The sequence below is a fragment of the Phalacrocorax aristotelis genome, chromosome 1, assembly GCF_949628215.1.
Source record: "Phalacrocorax aristotelis chromosome 1, bGulAri2.1, whole genome shotgun sequence".
NCBI classification, from domain to species: domain Eukaryota; kingdom Metazoa; phylum Chordata; class Aves; order Suliformes; family Phalacrocoracidae; genus Phalacrocorax; species Phalacrocorax aristotelis.
In genome coordinates, this window is record NC_134276.1 from 95,122,649 (window position 1) to 95,140,461 (window position 17,813).

Sequence of the window (17,813 nt, forward strand, 5' to 3'; positions counted from 1 at the left end):
ACTAAAAGGCAATGCAGAAAGTATTGTGAATACCGCTTTTAAACCTCTGTCCCACAAAAGGCTCCCGCCCAATGTTTTCTTGTAACCTTGAATGTAGAAAGACGATGCAGATTCTACCTCAGATTTCATCAGCTGCTCGCCGGCACCTGGGCCAGCTCTGCTCCGCTTCAGGAACCGCTCGTGGAGCCTCCTTTCATAAACATTAATGAGTCGGAGCTCATTTCACAACCAGGCATGGAAATAATGGGAGTCATTTTAGCCTCTTCATTTCTCAACAGTTTTATTGCCTTTAAGAAAATTTTTGTAAAATATAAATACAAAGGCAGGAGATTTACTTACAAAGTTAAAACACAGATCTCAAACATAAACACACAATTCAGAAAATTTAGTTTATGTACAGTTTCAAGCAACTTCAACATATGTTAGTTTTTCAATATTTTACAAGGTACAGAAAAAATAGTTCAAAGTCTTCTTTAAATAAAGAGCATAAAATGTTTAAACATATATAAACAATCCGGTTTGATGTGTGAAAACTAAATTTCACAGCTTTTAAATTAGGATATAAAAGTTCTTACAATTAGTTGATGCGTATGGATATGGTTTAATTTATATTACAAACTATTGAATTATATTCAATAGTGCTTACCTGGCCAAAGCAGGTAATTCTGTAAACAAAAAACCAAAAATAATATCACCAAGTGCCTTACTGAATTCTATCTCCCAAACAAGCCACATGACTTTGATCACATCACCTAGAAAAAGTACGTCCTGTGTAATCAGTGCTTTGTATGAAACAAAGTCAATGTGTGGGTGTGTTCTTTTTTTTTTTAAAAAAAAATGTATTCCGGGTAATAACAAACTTATCCCAAAGCCTGTGTGCATTTAAAGAAACATTATATAAGAATTTTGTAAAAACTGATTGAAGTTAAAAAAAAATTCTTCCAAAATCCATCCAACTGGAATTCAGATCTCTTATATAAAGGAAAGATATTTTCATATTTAATAGTGTCCTTTCTTTACAGAAACAATTGCATTTGAACACATATACATAAAGAAGTAACTGTATAGAGCACTGTACATTAAATGGCCTGATGGTTCACCAGAGGATGTCGAAGGGAGGGTCCTCGTGCGGATGCAACCAGTGAAGCGAGGAGCCGAGCAAAGTCTTGAGTTCGCTTGTAAACTCTACCAAGTCCAACAGCTCTTTGCTCTCTGGGTTAAAAGCTTCAAGGTCCGTAGCACAAGAGAACAACTGGCTGAGGGAAGTCTGTTTGTAAAACTCTGCCTCCGTGATGGTGACAACTTCCAGATTGGGGAAGTTGCAGCGGAAGATGCGAGATGACATTTTTAGCCTCTTCACCACGTCCGAGAGCAAAAGCCAGTTTCGTGGTCTGTGGAAGCGAAGGAGAAACAGGCTCCAATAACTGACATTAAGTCACGGGCTTCTTGACTCTTCACCACATTGCTGTGTGAGAAACCCTCCCACACAAACAACCCCCCTGAAATCAAGGCCATTGCCCAGGGGGACAAATATGACAGATGTGCAGGCGCGTACATGTTTACTCATACTACTGCTGCTCACAGCTTTGGGGAAGGAGGGGGATCAGGCATGCAGGGGCGCTGGAGCCCACAGAGCTCATCAGCGTCCGCGCAGGTCAGCAGCCATCCTGACGGCTGCTCACACGGTCAAAGGTTCGCCTGGCTGAGCCTGACTCTCACCGAGCAAGTCAGGAGACGGCTTACAGTTACAACCAGAAATTTCAGCACCTCTGACTTCCAGAGATGCCAATAATAAATACAAGTCAACAGAGGGTTGTTTCTCTCAGATTAAGAATACAGTTTTTTAGTTCAATCTTTGTACTTGTCCACTTCAGAGAACTTAAGTTATACCCATTACCCAAATAATAAAAACACACTAACACCCGCACTCCTGCATGATTAATATTTAAAACTATTTTTCCCACAGCTGTCATCCAAACTGGTGCAAATGACAAACAGTAGCTGTTTACGAAGGTACTTTATATCTTGAATATAATAGATAATAAAACTTTCCACGTCTTTGCTTATTATTAAGTACCATAAGTTCCGTAAGATGCTTATTTGTTTAATCCAGTTCAGAGCTTTGAACCAATTTTGCTGCAAAGTCTAGAACAGCAGTAACGGTGTCATTTCGTCATCCACAAAAGCACGTCCACTCAGCAAAACAGAAAAGCCCATTAAACAAAATTGAGAACGCCTTACAAACATGATATCCAAATTTAAGTGCTAGAAGCACTTTGATTTTTGGACGTTATACCAAGGTGCCTGCCTGGGATGAAGGAAGGAATTTGTGTTCAAGCGTCACTCGTCCCCACTTGGGAGTATGGCCCTCAAAACACAGCGCTGACAAGTCAGCCTCCCCCCCTCCCCTCCCCTCCTATTAGCTTATTTCTAAAGAGCCCAGCAATTACAGTATTGCTCTCTCATTTACATTAGATAAATGCAAACACTTTTCCCCACGGACACAAACTGCCGTCATCCCAAGCAGATCGTCTCAGCTATTTTTACCCCAAAACCTGTGTTTGTTCTTACCCCTGAGAGAGACACACTTGAATGTTGTAACATGGCAAGGGAGGTTCATCCGAAAATTCAAATTCAAACACATCGCTAAAGCCATCTTCATCTTCATCACCTGGGCTGGGCGGATTTGCCAAGATGTCAAATCCAGATTCATCTTTTGGATCTAAATAAAATTGAATAAAGGTGCCAAGTCAGCACTGAAGAGACTGTTGCAGGTCTTGCTTTTTCTTCCAATAATGTGAACTATAAATAAAACCAGTTTGCTTCCTTCCTAGCTTCCTCCACCATAAAAACAAAACGGCCCCCACCCCCACGTGCCGCATGTTTTGAAAGTCTCCACATACAGAGAAATAAAGGGTAACATTTGCTCACCGCACACAGAGCTGCCATAGAAATCCCAGTACAAACCAGGGTCATCAACACTGCGACCTTGCAGGTCAGTTAAATACTCTGGAGAGGAAAAAACAACAACAAAAACATACTGATGAGAACAAAAAGCTGGCAAGTTTAGCAGACTGTGTGTCATACAGTCTCACTATGCATCCTCCATACCTTCCATCAAATAAAACCCACGCCATATTCCTGATGCACATGCTACAAAAACAGCATATACATACATCATTCTCACAAATATTCCTGGAATTTGCTTTTCTCCTGCATCCCTTCTCCCATTGCATCAAATAATGACCCACCACATCAAATAATCACCCACAGTTTAAGAGGGACAGACCCAACCTTAAGCTTCAATAACTGAGTGTGGCGTTTTGTTCTCGTGAAAGGCAGGATGTAGCACACTTTTTAGCCTGCACAATTATTCTGGACACCAACTTGGGGGTGAAACAGTGGCCCCAGAGAAACTGATGGAAAAGGTTTTTCCACACAGATATGTTCAGAAGATGCAATTCTTTCCTACAGACGTGATTTGGGAGATTGGCTAGTTCAGTTGATGAAACGATACTGGGATTCAAGATGCTAAGAAGTCCAAGACACTGGACTTTACTGGAGTCCTGACACACCTATGCACTTTCTACACTGCACCATTTAAACAGGTAAGCGGCTGAGTACTTAAACGCATTGACTGTGAACACTGCAAACATTTTCAGATGTAAAGCTATTAGGGAATGCAAGTGTCTTTATCCAAAACTAACAAGAAAAAAAAACCTGAAACCATGTTAGAACATGAACATGTTTAAAGACAAGAGCATTTAACACAGTTTTACAGCATTTCAGATATAAAATGAGGCAGAACTTGCAAAAAGACAAGTACAAGGAGGATAAAAAGCAAAACCATGGGAAAACGTGATTACATTTAACGAACAGCTATTCAATTTGGCAAGTTCCTTATTTTCATTTCAAGCAGAAAAATGAAGGCACCGAAACAGCCCGCTGACCTCCTACCTATCAAATCCGATAGTGGCATAATCCTTACGACTTATTAAAAGTGTCAATTAGAAGGAGCCCCCACGCACGGCTACGCTTCTCACCTGCAGCGGCTGGGTTTTTACAGGCAGAGGAGGAGCTACTGCAGCCTACCCTAATGCTCCTCAGCATGGAGCCACCCTCGTTCAGCAGCAGGGACTTTGGGGGGCCAGAGACCGTCCCCCCATCTGCCACGACCAGCAGAGCCCCAAGCGATGTGGCCACGCACCTGTGAGGAAGGTCTCCATGAGCTCACTGTGGGTCATTTTCACGATGGTCCTCCCAGAGTAGGTTGCAAGCGTTGGATCAGCACCGTAAGACAGTAACAGGCGGACAATTTCCAAGTGATCATTTTCGACCGCATCATGGATTGGTCTGGGGAAATAAAAAAGGTCACGGCATTACCTTTTGACTCAATAGTATTATGCGAATGTGTTTGACAAGAAACTTCTGACTTTAGATCAAAGTTATTTATAGAAGGTAACACTATTAATACAGCTGCCAATCATCTCATTGTCGATTTTACTTGCACATCATCCCCTCCCCTCTTGCTTTTTCACAGTCAGACTGCTTGGGGCTGATATTTCTATTATGTCTATTCATTGCTGTACATATTTCAAGGGCCAGTAAAATAAACACACCCCTGTAACAGAAAGCAGGAGTTTGCAGGAAGCCTCACAAACATAATTTTGCAGCAAGTCACTCCACTGTTCCAAATCTCTGCCAGTTTAGCAGCGTGTTGTGGAGTAAGGCCTCATTCAGCCTGCCCCTGGGCAAGCACAGAAATCAGGTACCCAAAGCTCCTAAATTATGTACACAGAAATAAGTTATGAAAATTTGCTGGGAATTAAACTTCCACGCTATATCCTCTTTAAATAGTACTTGCAAATACATTTGCAGCATAATTCAACCCTTCTACTTGGAGAATAGAAAAACACGTTATTCTAAGTTTAGTCTGCCCAGAAGTTAACGCATTTTACGCGGCACGAGCAATCTATACAAGCTCAGACATAGATTTTTGTGAGCCTACAGAAGGATTATTCATTAATAGACGTGCCTGCAATTCCAGGTTTAGAATTCCTTATTGCTAATTATAAATCGCATTAACTTTTGCCTTTAAATTTGATCATACGTAAAGGCGAGGTGTCTGGAAGTAGAACATATTACCCTTCAGACTAATGAAGACGTGTTAAAATCCCATCTTTTCCTGAGACGGTGATGAGCAGGGAACTGAAAGGGGAGCCAAATGCAATGGCCACCAACCATGGCAGTTCAGCTGAACTCCACACTCCTCCTCCTTTAGGTTGTCAACACCGCTGCCCACCAACGAGGCTTTCAAGTTCTCAAACAGATGTATTAAAAGACAAGAGCACTAAGGAAGGACTTTAACTAGGATCACATACTGCCTTCCTGGAAAGCTTTCAGAACGATGTTACAAGGAGAAGTCATCCAGAAGCACAGGCAAGCAAACCCCTCAACTCCGTCCACCAATTGTGCCAAGCAACTCTCAGCTAACAAACTAGGGCTGAAACTCCCCCCGGTGAAGAGGCCACGTCCCACCACGCCTTCTGCCACACGCCACAATGTCCCCTCTGTGTTGCCACCGCTTTGGTATGGGCTGGCATCCGTGTGAGCTCAAGGCAGCAGAGAGGGAGCTCAAACCAGTCAGAAGAGGAACACACACCACCGTTTTCCTACCCATTACGCAGTGCTGCTGGTGGGAGGGCGACTCTGATCCACCTCAAAAAGAAGTATGTTCCAGGTGTGTTTAATCCTTTCCAGCACTTTCCAGCAGGCTGTGACTTAGGGTGATTAACATCTGTCACACGTGAAGTGCTCTCGCTTGCCCCATCTAGCTGGAAAGCTGTATGCGATTTTGATACATGCATGTTATAATTACATGACGAGGTGCACTTGAAGAGTCTGAGGCTCATTCCCTATGGAAAGAGGGCTCATCCTGCACCGCCTGCCCCCTGCACACCCCACGCCACTAACACTGTGAACAAGCAGGTGATCCTTGAGCTGCTGAATGCAGACCTCAGTTCAGCTCACGACGCCCCTCAGAACCCTAGCACCAGACAGCACAACAGCTGCGTGCCTTCAAAGCCTGACACGCCACTCTCTGGAAAGCCAGTTTCAAATTTGAAGACCAGAGAGGTCCGCGAGGATCACTTGCAAAAGGCCAGATATCCTTTTCTCAATTTCTCAGGGAAGTCTCTAACATAACATTGAAACTACCTGACGCCCCTGAGACAGTCGGCGCTGGAGAAGCCAGCATTCCCAGGGTCCTCCGCAAGCCTCACCCTCCCACCTCCACCTACCGACTTCAGTGCTTCCGCACAGGGACTGCCGCAGCATCGCGCCCCTACGCAGCACCCAGCGCATCCAGGACCTGGCCGGCGCTAAACATCCCAGGCGATACAACACAAGAGGTAACAAATAATAGGGGTGCTGACACAGAGGCTAAACAAGTATCGGGTGTTTCTGGCTGTCAGCAAGCATCTGAGGCCTAAGCTGTTGGGTCGTGACACCCCGAGCATCTATAGCGGGAAAGGTCAGCCTTGCTGCAAACCCTCCTGTCACCCGCTGGGCATGAAGCATCCCTGGCTCAAAGTCTGGCAATGAGCACCAGGAACAGATGAGAGTTATGGCTGCTGCCAAATGCCGGGGACGCTTTTTCTCCCCCACTCCCTCACTTTATTGGAGCCTTTAATTTTGAACTGGTTTCCATTTTATTTTAAAATTAGGATTTTCTGGTTTGGGGGGCGGGGGGCGGGGGGGTGGTTTGGGGGTTTATTGGTTTGTGGGTTTTCCTGTTTGTTTTTTTTTATTTTTTTCCAAACTGATTTACCTAAGTGGCTTTTGAAGCAGTAATGAATTCAAGGTGATCCCTTAACTTATTAAAAACAGCATCTAAATCATTGCCCAATGTTTCAATCAATTTAATGACACACGGACGAGTTTATTAAAGGGCACCTGGGCATTCCCCAGGAAGGAAAAATTGCAGTGCATGGCCTGTAACCCCAGGATGGGACCCCCTCTCCCTTTCCATAGGTCACTCAGCCCAGCACAGCAGTGCAGACAGGGCAGAGGCAGCAGGAGGAGGCATCAGGGGAGGCAGCAGGACAGACAGATTCATCTTTGTCGCCTGCCGGAGTACAGGGAGGCCACCCCGGGCATGAGAGTGGACTTCATAGAGGCAAGGGGAAGGAAAGGCACAGTAAAGCCACACAGAGGAGGAAGAACAATAAATAGAAGGAAGTGAAGGGAGGAAAGAGAACCCTGGCGGGGAGGGCAGGAAAAAAAAAAGGACATGCACCACAGATAAGGCGGGGGGGGGGGGGGGGGAAGGCAATAACAGAGCACTGACAGACTCTTTTACTGGCTAGCACAGCTTCTTGGCAAGCTCACGAGTGGGACAATGCAAAGACACAGCTACTCATGTTTGCTTCTCCCACCAGGACTGGCAGAGGAGGGAGTATTTTCCAGTCTTGGCAGAGTTTAACCATCCTCTTTGTAGAACACAAAAGTGACTACCGGAGTCGGCAACTTTTTCAGATGTGAAAAAATGATCCCTGGGAGTCCTCTCCTGGGCTGCTTTGCCCATATAATCTTTTCCGCCTTGAGCACCGTGGAAATAAACACTCTCTACCCCTAATGGGTAGTACAGCTTATTTCTAAAACAAACCCTTAGAAAGGCCCCAGAAGGATCTGGGGACATTTGAGAGCTGCAATATCCTACAGGAGACACACATCTCAACCCTCTCTTGTGTACTGTCGAATTCTTCCTACTATTTTTACCACTACTAGAGTTAGGAAAACATTTCACTGGGGGTTTATCATTCCACCACCAAAATTATAAACTATTTAGCCCAGTCAGGGTTTGCTCTCAGCCTTTCAGGCACCATCAGAATTTTCCTCGCTGCAATAAGAGGTCTTGTAACTTGCCGAGCAATACCGTATCTTGGCATTTTATTTTTATGTCCATCTACTCTATTACGCAACGCTGCCCCACAGAAGAGGCAAGGCACAAGTTGCAGGAGGGCAGCTCCGCCGGCAGCCTCTTCTTTAACGCAATTAGCTGCTGGAGGGTATCGCTCTGCCAAGACCAGCTGAAAGGATGCAGGAAGAGAGCCATCTTGGCATGGGCCTCCCAGGGAAAAAATAAAAAATGCTGAGCTCATCAGCTGCCAGCAAGAAGGTTGCAAAACTGGCTGCGAAGAGTGAATCTAGCAAGCAGACTCCGAAGCAACGGAGAGGACTCGCTAATAGGCAGGAGATGCCTGTATTTTTGGCATGTGCCTTTGTTTTTAGAGCGGGTGCCCGTTCAGCTAGGGCATGCTGTGGAGGTAAGAGGAGAGGAACAAGGAGATAAGGCCAAATACACCTGCAACCATCCTTGCTAATGCCAGGAAGTGGTTGTCACACGCCCCTTGTTGAGCTACTGCACTTACTGGGGTCCTGTCAGGGAAGGAAAGCGCTCACCTCTTAAGCACGGTCTATTATTATTTATAGGTAAGACGATTAAGAGCCCTTAGTGACTGTGACACCTCTGAGACAGGTCTTAAAAGATCTCGCCTCCTTCTACAATAATCTTTGATTAGCTACTAATTCAGCCACAGAGTGCTTGTGTACTCAGGGTCTGCAGGCGCTGCATTTGGAGAGCCATCACCAGCATGGAATTTAAGGGAAAAAACAGAAGTATTTAGCCCAGCCAGATGCCCTGTGAACAGGGCAGACAGAGGCACACCGTGGGCTGCAGGCAGCAGTAGGTGCACAGGCAGAGCCCCAGTGCTGAGCTGAGGGTGAAGGGAAGGACCGCACCATACCTGCCCCCACCCCAAAATGTACCCACACCCTCCAAACGCCACCACCTCATTGCCCTGCCTACAGTCTGGCACTTGTCTGGTTTTGGCTTCACCAAGATTTCTCTGATAGTATCAGAAACCAGAGCCTGAAAGCCAACCTTATCTACTGAACTCACGACAGACTGGCTGCGTGTACGTAAAAGGCAACACCAAAGCAAGAGGCTCAGGTCTTTGCTTCGCTTTCAAAACTTAAACACACACATGCAAAACCACCACATTGATCGGAGCACCTACAGCACTTCAGACAGGGCCGAAAGGAGAGATGCCCAGACTTTGCAGAACTCTCCTACGTCCTTCACGTTCATACGGACATTTTGTTCAGAGCGAAGCCATATCCTCACTTTTAACAACTCTTCAGAGGGTGTCCTCCAAAAAGTTGGCTACACAGGCATCAGGCATTAAGTAACGCAGACCGAAGCTTCAGGCAGCTGGGATCCAAGTGACACCCCAGGCTGCCACGCTAACAAATACAGCGTAGGCAGTTACATCACAGCTCGTGCAGCTGCATCACTCCTCTGTGTGGATTTAACGTTAACTGGCTGAACAGAACTAAACACATCCACCGCTACTGCCTGGAGACTTGACAACTTCCAGCACGATCTGAAAATATCTTTGGCTAGTGGGCTTGTGAGGTGGCAGAGGGGGCAACAAGGCATTTTCAGTGCAGTTAAAAAAGCAGGGGAGAGGGAGATGTCTTTGGTGGTGTGTTTGTTTGGGGTTTTTTGGTTTTAAGATTTTAATATCTCTCCAAGGGTGAACGTGTTCAGGATTTTGAATTTAAAAAGCCACACAGCTGGGGAAGACTGACACTTCTTTCCTCCTCAAAGTGTAAAGCAGAAAGACTTATTGAGGCTTCAAGAGAGAAATGGGATTTGTCTTATGAATGTCTCATGATTTACTCTACAGAGACACAGGAGTCTGGCCCTACCAAAAGGCAGGGGATAACACCGATCAGAAGTTGTTCCTTACGGAAGCTTCTGTTCTCTGTCCTATCCAACTCGGGGCAGCGAGACCACCTTTCATCTGTATATTAGATGTGTTTTGGATTCACACTGTCTGTTGGGCAGCTTTTCAAACAAAAAATAAGTCTGCCATCAGAAAAGAAAGGGGATCGCAAGCTGAGTTCTGACATTACCGTCTATGATCAGATCATTATGATGTTCATTTCAAAAATGCACTTTCCCAAAAACAACTCTTCAGGGTACACAAGCCAAGTTTCTTTCCTGAAAATCAGCTCCATCTGTGAATCAAAATCCAAGGTGGACTCTGAACTGGCCGGTGATTAAGGCTGGTCAGAAACTTCCTGGGGTTAATCTTCTATATAGGTTATTCCAGCAAGTGAGACAAAAATAATTTAGGATTCTTTCTACGGCAACTCCCGCTGTTGCACAGGTCAGGTATCAAAGCTGCCGGAGACAGTGAAGATGTGGGGCTTTTGTTGGCCTGGAGAGCTGAGACTTCTTACAAAGAAGTGGGAAAGGGAGAAGGAATCTGACAATCCAGCCAGAGTTTCAACGTTTCTTCAGAAATGTTTCCTTTCAGCCATGATGGGCCGGTAACGACTGACCATCATGAACTTCCAATGGACCATCCTAACCAGTCCTCCTGGGACTTTTGTTTTCCTGACTCCTCCCTTCCCAAGTTAATAAATAAAGAGCTTAAAAACAAAAGAGGCAGACTCTTAGTTATGCTAATTTTACCTCCTTGGCTATTTGGATGGTGATAGTGAATGCGATAAACCATTTAAAGATAACAAGCTGCAGGAGCTTCGTGGAATACAAAGCGACCTGTCCCCAAAATGCACAGACTGGATAATGTTCTGCATATGCTGATGAAAGTTACCCCGGGGTCAGCCCCGCAGAGGTGGTCAAAGGGGTGCTTTAGGAGATACACAACAAGATTAAAAAAGATGGTGAGCAGCATTTCTATAACCACAGGGGGAAAAAAAAAAAGAGAAAAAAAAAGCTCACTATCTATCCTGCGAGCACAGGAACTAAGCACCCCTACTATTCAGTGAAGGAAACTAAAAAAGCCTAATTCGGGATTAAAAAAAAATAAAAATCCCGAAGTATCAAATGAGCAGTTTAACAGTTTAGCAAAACAACATTTTTATGTAGCATACATAGGACTCGCACACCCAACGGCCGCAAAAGCCTGAAGTGCTCTTACAAGTAACCCTGCTAACAAGGCAAAGCCCGCTCTTTTGGCACAGCTCAAAGGACCTGGAGCGCACGCACACACGAGCAGGGCCGCAGCTCAAGTATCACTCCTTCCTGCCCGGCAGCTGGGAATTTCACAAACTCTTTAAAAAAACAAAACAACCATATTAAAATTCCCGGCGAAGAAGAAGAAAAAAAAAATCACGCCGAACTCGAGTCACAACAGAAGTGTGCCCCCACCACGTTGTTCACGGGAGAGCAGCGGGGGTCACCCAGTCCCCCACGCTCCTGCCCAAGCACCGGCAATAAGGAGGCCACCGCACGTCACCCACCTGGGGGGTTTCCTGCAGGATGGGGAGGGGGACAAGGGGAGGATAAAGAAGTAGAGAGGGAAGGGGTGCTATTTCCCACCATCGCGACTGAGGAAACCGCTGCCCGGCGGTGGTGCCCATCCCACGACGGTGGGCTGGGGGTGCTGCTAACCTGGTTCCATCCTGAGCGCTGCAGTTGACGTCAGCCCCGTACTCGAGGAGATGCCGCACGATGCTCAGCCAGCCTCTGGCACAGGCCTCGTGCAGGGCACAGTAACCCGCGTTGTCACGATGATTCACATCACACACCTTGTTTTCCAAACAATACAGAACCACTTCCTGGAAATGGGAGGAAAAAAAGATGCATCGAGTTATTTCTTGCTGCGGAGATGCAGAGATTTCTCTTCTTGAAGGAAAAGGGGGTTGGGAGAAAAGGGCAAAACACAAAACCCCTACAATATGCCCATGTTACCCTCTTTGAGACAGCTCAGTCAAAAGAAAAAGAAAAAGGGAAACTGTTCAAAGTCCTGCTTCTTCAGGAGACAAAGCGGAGACCACGACTTCCCATGAGCAGACCTGCTTGTGCGAAGCAGCACCATGAGCTCCGAGAGAGAGCTCACAAGACAGCCCCATGCCCCGCAGGGACCTTCCCGCAGCTCCCAACGTCAGGAATCATCACAGAGGGGGAACGTGCAAATTTTGCAGACAAAACTCACAGCTTTCCACTTCTCAAAACTTCCATGCGTAAAGCTGGCAGGAAGGTTTTTACTCTTACAACTGCATTTTTGAGCAGAAAATTCTGCAAGCACAACAACAGCACAGCCCACGTCAGTTTGATTTTAAAAAGAAAAAGCGCATGACCCAAAACAAAACACATTTAAGACACACAAAGGACGGTTTGCTACCGGCAAACAAACAACAACAAAAAAAAAAGCCCGACTCTATCAAGATCAGGGAAATCCCATTTTCACCCACCCTGTTTTTCTGCATGCACAACTAAAGCCAGGCGCCAGGTTCCAATAACGAGCCCAGCACCATGGGAAGCCATGTGAATTTAACACAATTCATCTTGCAGTCAAATATACCACGGTCGAGAGCCTAGGCCAGACTCAGCTCTATGCTGTTCTGTGGCCTTGAAACAATGACTGCTCCATCACTCAACCAAAAATTTAGGATGGTGCAAGCCTTCCTCAATTTCTCTCAGATGCAAAAGAAACAATAAAACCAACATATTTCTAAGCAATGCTGCATGTATAAAATAGCCCCCGCATTCCCAGATTAGTGGCAAGCCATTAATTTTGCATTTGCTTCTCTTGAAGGCTGAATGACATCCTCCCAAAGCAGGATATGGCGTAGAGGGGGCGAGTGTTTGCTTTGCCAAAGCAAGAGAATAAACAACTGCTGGGTACAATGCATTTATTTTTCCTGTTTCAAAATCTACCAGAAAGCCCACAATAATCTGTGCTCTGGGTATACCTGACCCGAGAGCTGGTATCCAGGATACAGCATGAAGCTGCTCTTTTAGCAGGCCCTCACTAACCAGGCTAAAGCAGGGAGCTAATGAACTGTCTGTCCCAGGGGCCGGAGCATCCCCCTCACCTGCCGCCGGGACGGAGCAGTCCACCACCTACACCTGATGCACCCACTGGTTTAACCTGGTACCCCCACAGTCCTGCCTCTCACCCAACAGGGGCTCTTAATGTTCCTGCTAATCAGCCCGAAGGCCAAAACTCAGTCCGGAACGGATGCTCTTTACCCTGCACTCGCTCAAGCCTGTAAGAAAGGGCTGTGGAAAATTATACCCCAGAGGTATGAATTTTCCCTCAAAACCAGACCACCCTGCTTGGCAAATTAGCAGATGGATATAGGTAGCAGAAGCAGCCGCCGTATTCGGCTCCACTTTTAGCATGCAGTCACCATTTAAAATAGATTCTGCAACTCAAAATAAAAGAACACCTTTCATCTATTTTTGTAAGAAGGAAAGGCTCGTCCTAGGGTGGAATACCTACTACTGGACGAAAAGGCTAATTTTGTCAGGCAATTCTGTGTTAAGAGGCTATGAGAAGAATGTCATTAACCACAAAATGTAACCATAAAGACCATAAAACTCTACATTGTTAATTAATTAAATGCCTCATTAACTTTTTTTAACATGATTTATTCAATTCGCAAAAAAATTAGCCATCACTGCCGAATACAGGAACATGTGGTGCCACAAACACACTTTTGGTTTCATAAGCATTTCTCGCTAACGTTACAGGAAGGCTGAGAAAGTGCCACGGGGCAATTAAATGTCTGTGCAGGTCCTCTGTTTAAACCAGCAATCTGAAAATCACTCGCAGTTAATCCGAAGAGTCAAGCTAGCACGTCACCAGCCAAGATATGTGCCACTGCCGCTTCTGCTGCCTGCAGTTTGTTAGCCAAATTGCAAACAGCAACGTTAAAAGGTGCATGCAAATATGCACACTCCAGCCTCATCTACAAAGAGGTGCCCTTCACTTTAGTCTCTCCCACCCATGTTCTGCAGCAGCTCCTACCCCTTTTCCAAGAGAAGGGGTCAGCATCCCACCGTTCATCCCCCATGCCCTGGGCAAGCATGCTGCCACCAAGAAGCACTGCTCCTTTCCAGCCAGCCTCAAAAGGTGGCCCTCGGGCCACGCATTATAACCTGAGCTGTAACACTTCCCTGCAGCACCCTGCCGAGCCCCAGAGGTGATGCTGTCCTTGTCCCCTGGCAGGGTGCGGAGCCCCAGGGGAGCTGTTCAAGGGCAGGACAATGCTCAGGAGCTCCTGTTCCTGCAGCGGTGCCACTGGGGACCCAGGGCCAGACCCTCATGTGAGGCAACCCCAGGGCAAACCCCCTACCCCTGGCCTGGATAAGCCCTGTCTTCATGAGTGTCTAAACCCCCTGGAAACACACACCATCTTTCCCCCATCCCTATCACACGCCACACATTCCTCCAATTGCACTGCCTTCCCAGGCACAATTTAATCCCAAATTCACCAGAGAACTTTCCAAGTCCAGACACACACCAAAAAGCAAAAAGCTGCACAAAGACAGCCAGTGTTTCCTCACCCATCAAATTCATTACGCAAGCCTTTTGTAATTTTTCTCCCAAAAAGACTTCACGCTCCCTATAATTCCCCCTTCACAAAAAGTAAATTACAGTTTTAAGACTACTATTATCTCAAGTCGTTTGTTTCAAATGGGGAAAACAGAATGGCTTCGAGAGCGCCCATACCCTGGGATGGGTTGCAAACATCCTGATGAAGCAAGGTCTGGTGCAGAAGCCTAGCAAAGAAAAGGCAAAGCTTCCCACCAGCTTCAGCAGGGTTTTGCTCAGACCATATGGATTTCCAGAGCCAAAGACCATTTGCTGCACTGTCTTTAAGTAGCCTTGTTGGCTGTGGCCCTGCAATTTATCTGACCAGACACAAGCCGCATTTGTCCTTCGACATTCCATGCTTTTACACACAAAACCATAACCACTTGTGTCCTCCTTCCTGCAACTATCTGGGGCACATCCATACTGTGCAATTGAGTGTGGGGCAGAGGCACCCGAGCTAGCAGCATTTGGGCTCCCCATAGGTCCAGCAGTGATATATACAGCTTGCCAGCACCTTTGCATGCCAAACATGCCAGCGCTGCCTCTGGGTTTGGGGTGGGATCTCTACACAGCCACCGGGCATTCCTGCTGCAACAGCAGGCACGCAGGCTGCCAAGGGCAGGCATGAGCCCACCCCACCTCAGGACAGAGCTGTTGGTGCTGCTCTGCCCCAGCGCAACATCCCTGCCGCCATCAGGGCTCAGCAGTGCCCTGTGGAGCCAGCTACTTCCAGCTCCGAGTCCTGCACCGGCACTTGGCGTCCCTTCGCAAACCACAGCCCCAGTGGCACATACTCATTCGCCACCTCTGCCATCAGGCTGGCGAGGAGTCAGAGGGCTGCCTGCTGCCACCGCAGCAGCCATGTGAAGCCCCATGTGCCTGTGAGCTTCCAGCACTTCCACTTCAGCATCAGCCCCCAGCCATCACGCTGCAGCCACCGAAGGTTGCTGCCCCGCTAACAGGGATGGCAGAAAACAGACTTGCGCAGCTGCTACAGGTCACAGACCAGCAAATTACCTTGATCCACTGAGATTTTTTTTTTTTTAATAGAGCAATTTGTAACTTCTCGACCATTCTAATTTTTCTGGAGTCAGAGGAAATTCAGCTTTCTACTAACTGCAGTAGTCTGGTCGCTAGCAAGAAAAACACCACAGCTACAGAGCTTCCACAGCTGACCGAACTATCATAGCTCACCACAGGGCAAATGAAGCCCAGACAGCCTGGACACCACTGAGACCCTTGAAAGACACAGATGATGCTGGATCCTGGCGGCACCGTAAGTGCATGGACAGGGCCCCCCCTCCTGCCCTGCTCAGCTCTCCTTCCCCACGCTCCGCCAACACAGGACCCATTGCTGCACCGCCAATGTCGGCCAAACGATCAAGTCAAAGGATGAGAATATTTAAGATGTGGTGTACACTCCAACTTTTGGGTGAATTCAAGTCAGAAAATCAAAATCCCCTATCAGCTGACAATGGGAAGGCTTGGCGAGCACGCAAGGTTACCCCAGGGCCCTAGGACCCCCACCTTGGCGAGCCCAGGCATCCCCAGCCTTCTGCAACCAGCCCGTTAACGCCCAATGCTGCAGAGAGCTCCTGCTATCAGCAAAGCAAACAGAGAGCCCTCGGCTCCTGCTTGAGCAAGACCTCAGCCGATCGCTAAGTTTTGGAGCTGCTCCCATTGAGCTGTGCTCAGCGGAGCGTGCTGGGCACAGTACGCAAAGTGTGCAAGCATCCCACAGCAACCTGCTACATGCAAGCGGTACTCGCCCCGACAGACACAGTGAAGGAAGAAAATATACTCCGATAGCTTGGAGCACACACTACAACACATTTTGATCTTGGATCCATCGGAAATTTTAGGTCCGTAGGAAATTAAAACATTTAAATTGTGGAGATTACCATAGCAACGTTATAACAACCACTTCTCCTCCTCCTAGCTAGAGTTGAAATGCCCTGGGTGTGTCTAGGGTAAACAAAACCTTTTCAACAAACCCTGCCTACCAGAGCTGGAGAAGGCCTCTCTCCAGCCATACAACAGGCATTTAGAGGCTTCTACAAACCCCTGAGGCTGGGCAGGCCCCACCTAGGCCCGGGCTGATGCCCCCTTCCAACGCAGGGTGGAAGCCTAGCTCTGAGGCACAAGTGGTCCTCTCACCGCCAAGGCAAACCTGCAGCTACGCCGCAGGCAGCCATCGCTCTCTGCAGTGAAACACCTCTTCGTGAGATCTGCAGTTGAGCAACAATGATGCCCACACCTATATGCCCGTATTTGCCCAATAAAAGCATGCCTCAAAACAGCGGAGCTAGGGGATTCATGGTTTCTGATTTTTGTAGCAACAGAGGGGCCCTTTCATTAGACAACATTGTTCCAGCTACGCCGAGCAGCTCCAGACTGTGAGCATAAAGCATACACAGTGCTCCTACGATGCACCTGATCACACAAGAGGACACTCCAAGCGCTACATCCTGTGTGACATACCAGATACTCCTCGGAGAAAAGAACAACAACAAAAAATACCCTTCTCCTAAACTACACACTCTTCACAAGTAACAAAAGCAAAAATTGTACACCTCATTAAAGAGCACCATAAAGACTACCAAAAATAAAATAATAAAAAAGAAGGACACTCATTCTCTTTGCAGATGGCTTGTATTTCAACAGACACAAGGGTTGCCGTCGAACTTTACCCATCGCTCATTCACGCAGGATGCTGCTTACCCTGCGTCCCCGCCAGCTGACCCAGCGCAGTGGGGACGCATTCCCACAGCAACCTGCCCCCAGACCCGGAGCGCCGGGGAAGGGAAAGCAGCAGGAATGCAAATTTCAACCACCGAACTCAAAAGCTGCTGCTTTTCAACGTTTCCATCTATAAAACCGGAAAGAGGGTTTTAACTTTTGAAATAAAAAAGCCATCGTCCCGCAGGGCGGTGAGGGACCCTTACCTCGTACCCCAGGCGTGCTGCCCGCTGCAGCAGCGTTTCCCCCGCGTTCTTATTGACAATAAGCCTCCGTGCTTCGGGAGGCATGGGCCGGCTCGGGGTGGTCTCCTGAGGGGGGCTTGCGATCGGAGGCTGCGAGGGCTGTGAGGTGGGTAACAATGAGGGAGTCTGCTGCAGGCGATCATACAGCTTCTGCTCGTATGACTTGGCTGGCGAGGAGTCGCAGTCTGAAGTAGGCTCTGGTCGCTTCCTGACTTTCCTCATTATCGTGACCTGTCAAAACCATTTTTGTGGTGCTTTTTTATCCTCGTTTTTACAACACAGCGATGGGATTATATTTTGCCTGCAAAGAATTACACTTTTCTACTCCTGTTTAATGTTTTCAGAAAGACCTGCTACAGCTTTTAAATGCAAAATTCCTCACCCCCTGCAATAGTGCCTTTAACTC

The 17,813-nt window shown here is 47.1% G+C and overlaps 1 protein-coding gene across 7 annotated transcripts in view; it reads right to left on the reverse strand.

Moving 5' to 3' along the window:
* Window positions 1–253: 253 nt before the first annotated feature.
* BCOR (BCL6 corepressor) overlaps window positions 254–17,813 on the reverse strand; it is an 83,323-nt gene continuing 65,763 nt past the window's right edge. For all 7 annotated transcript variants that reach the window (XM_075098212.1, XM_075098184.1, XM_075098202.1 and 4 more), the window contains 6 exons: window positions 17,369–17,638; window positions 11,489–11,655; window positions 4,208–4,353; window positions 2,932–3,009; window positions 2,572–2,722; window positions 254–1,391 (listed from right to left, as the gene is read on the reverse strand). In XM_075098212.1, coding sequence (XP_074954313.1) covers window positions 1,097–1,391; window positions 2,572–2,722; window positions 2,932–3,009; window positions 4,208–4,353; window positions 11,489–11,655; window positions 17,369–17,638 — 1,107 coding nt within the window. In that variant the 3' untranslated portion in view covers window positions 254–1,096. The remainder of the gene's footprint in view (window positions 1,392–2,571; window positions 2,723–2,931; window positions 3,010–4,207; window positions 4,354–11,488; window positions 11,656–17,368; window positions 17,639–17,813) is intronic.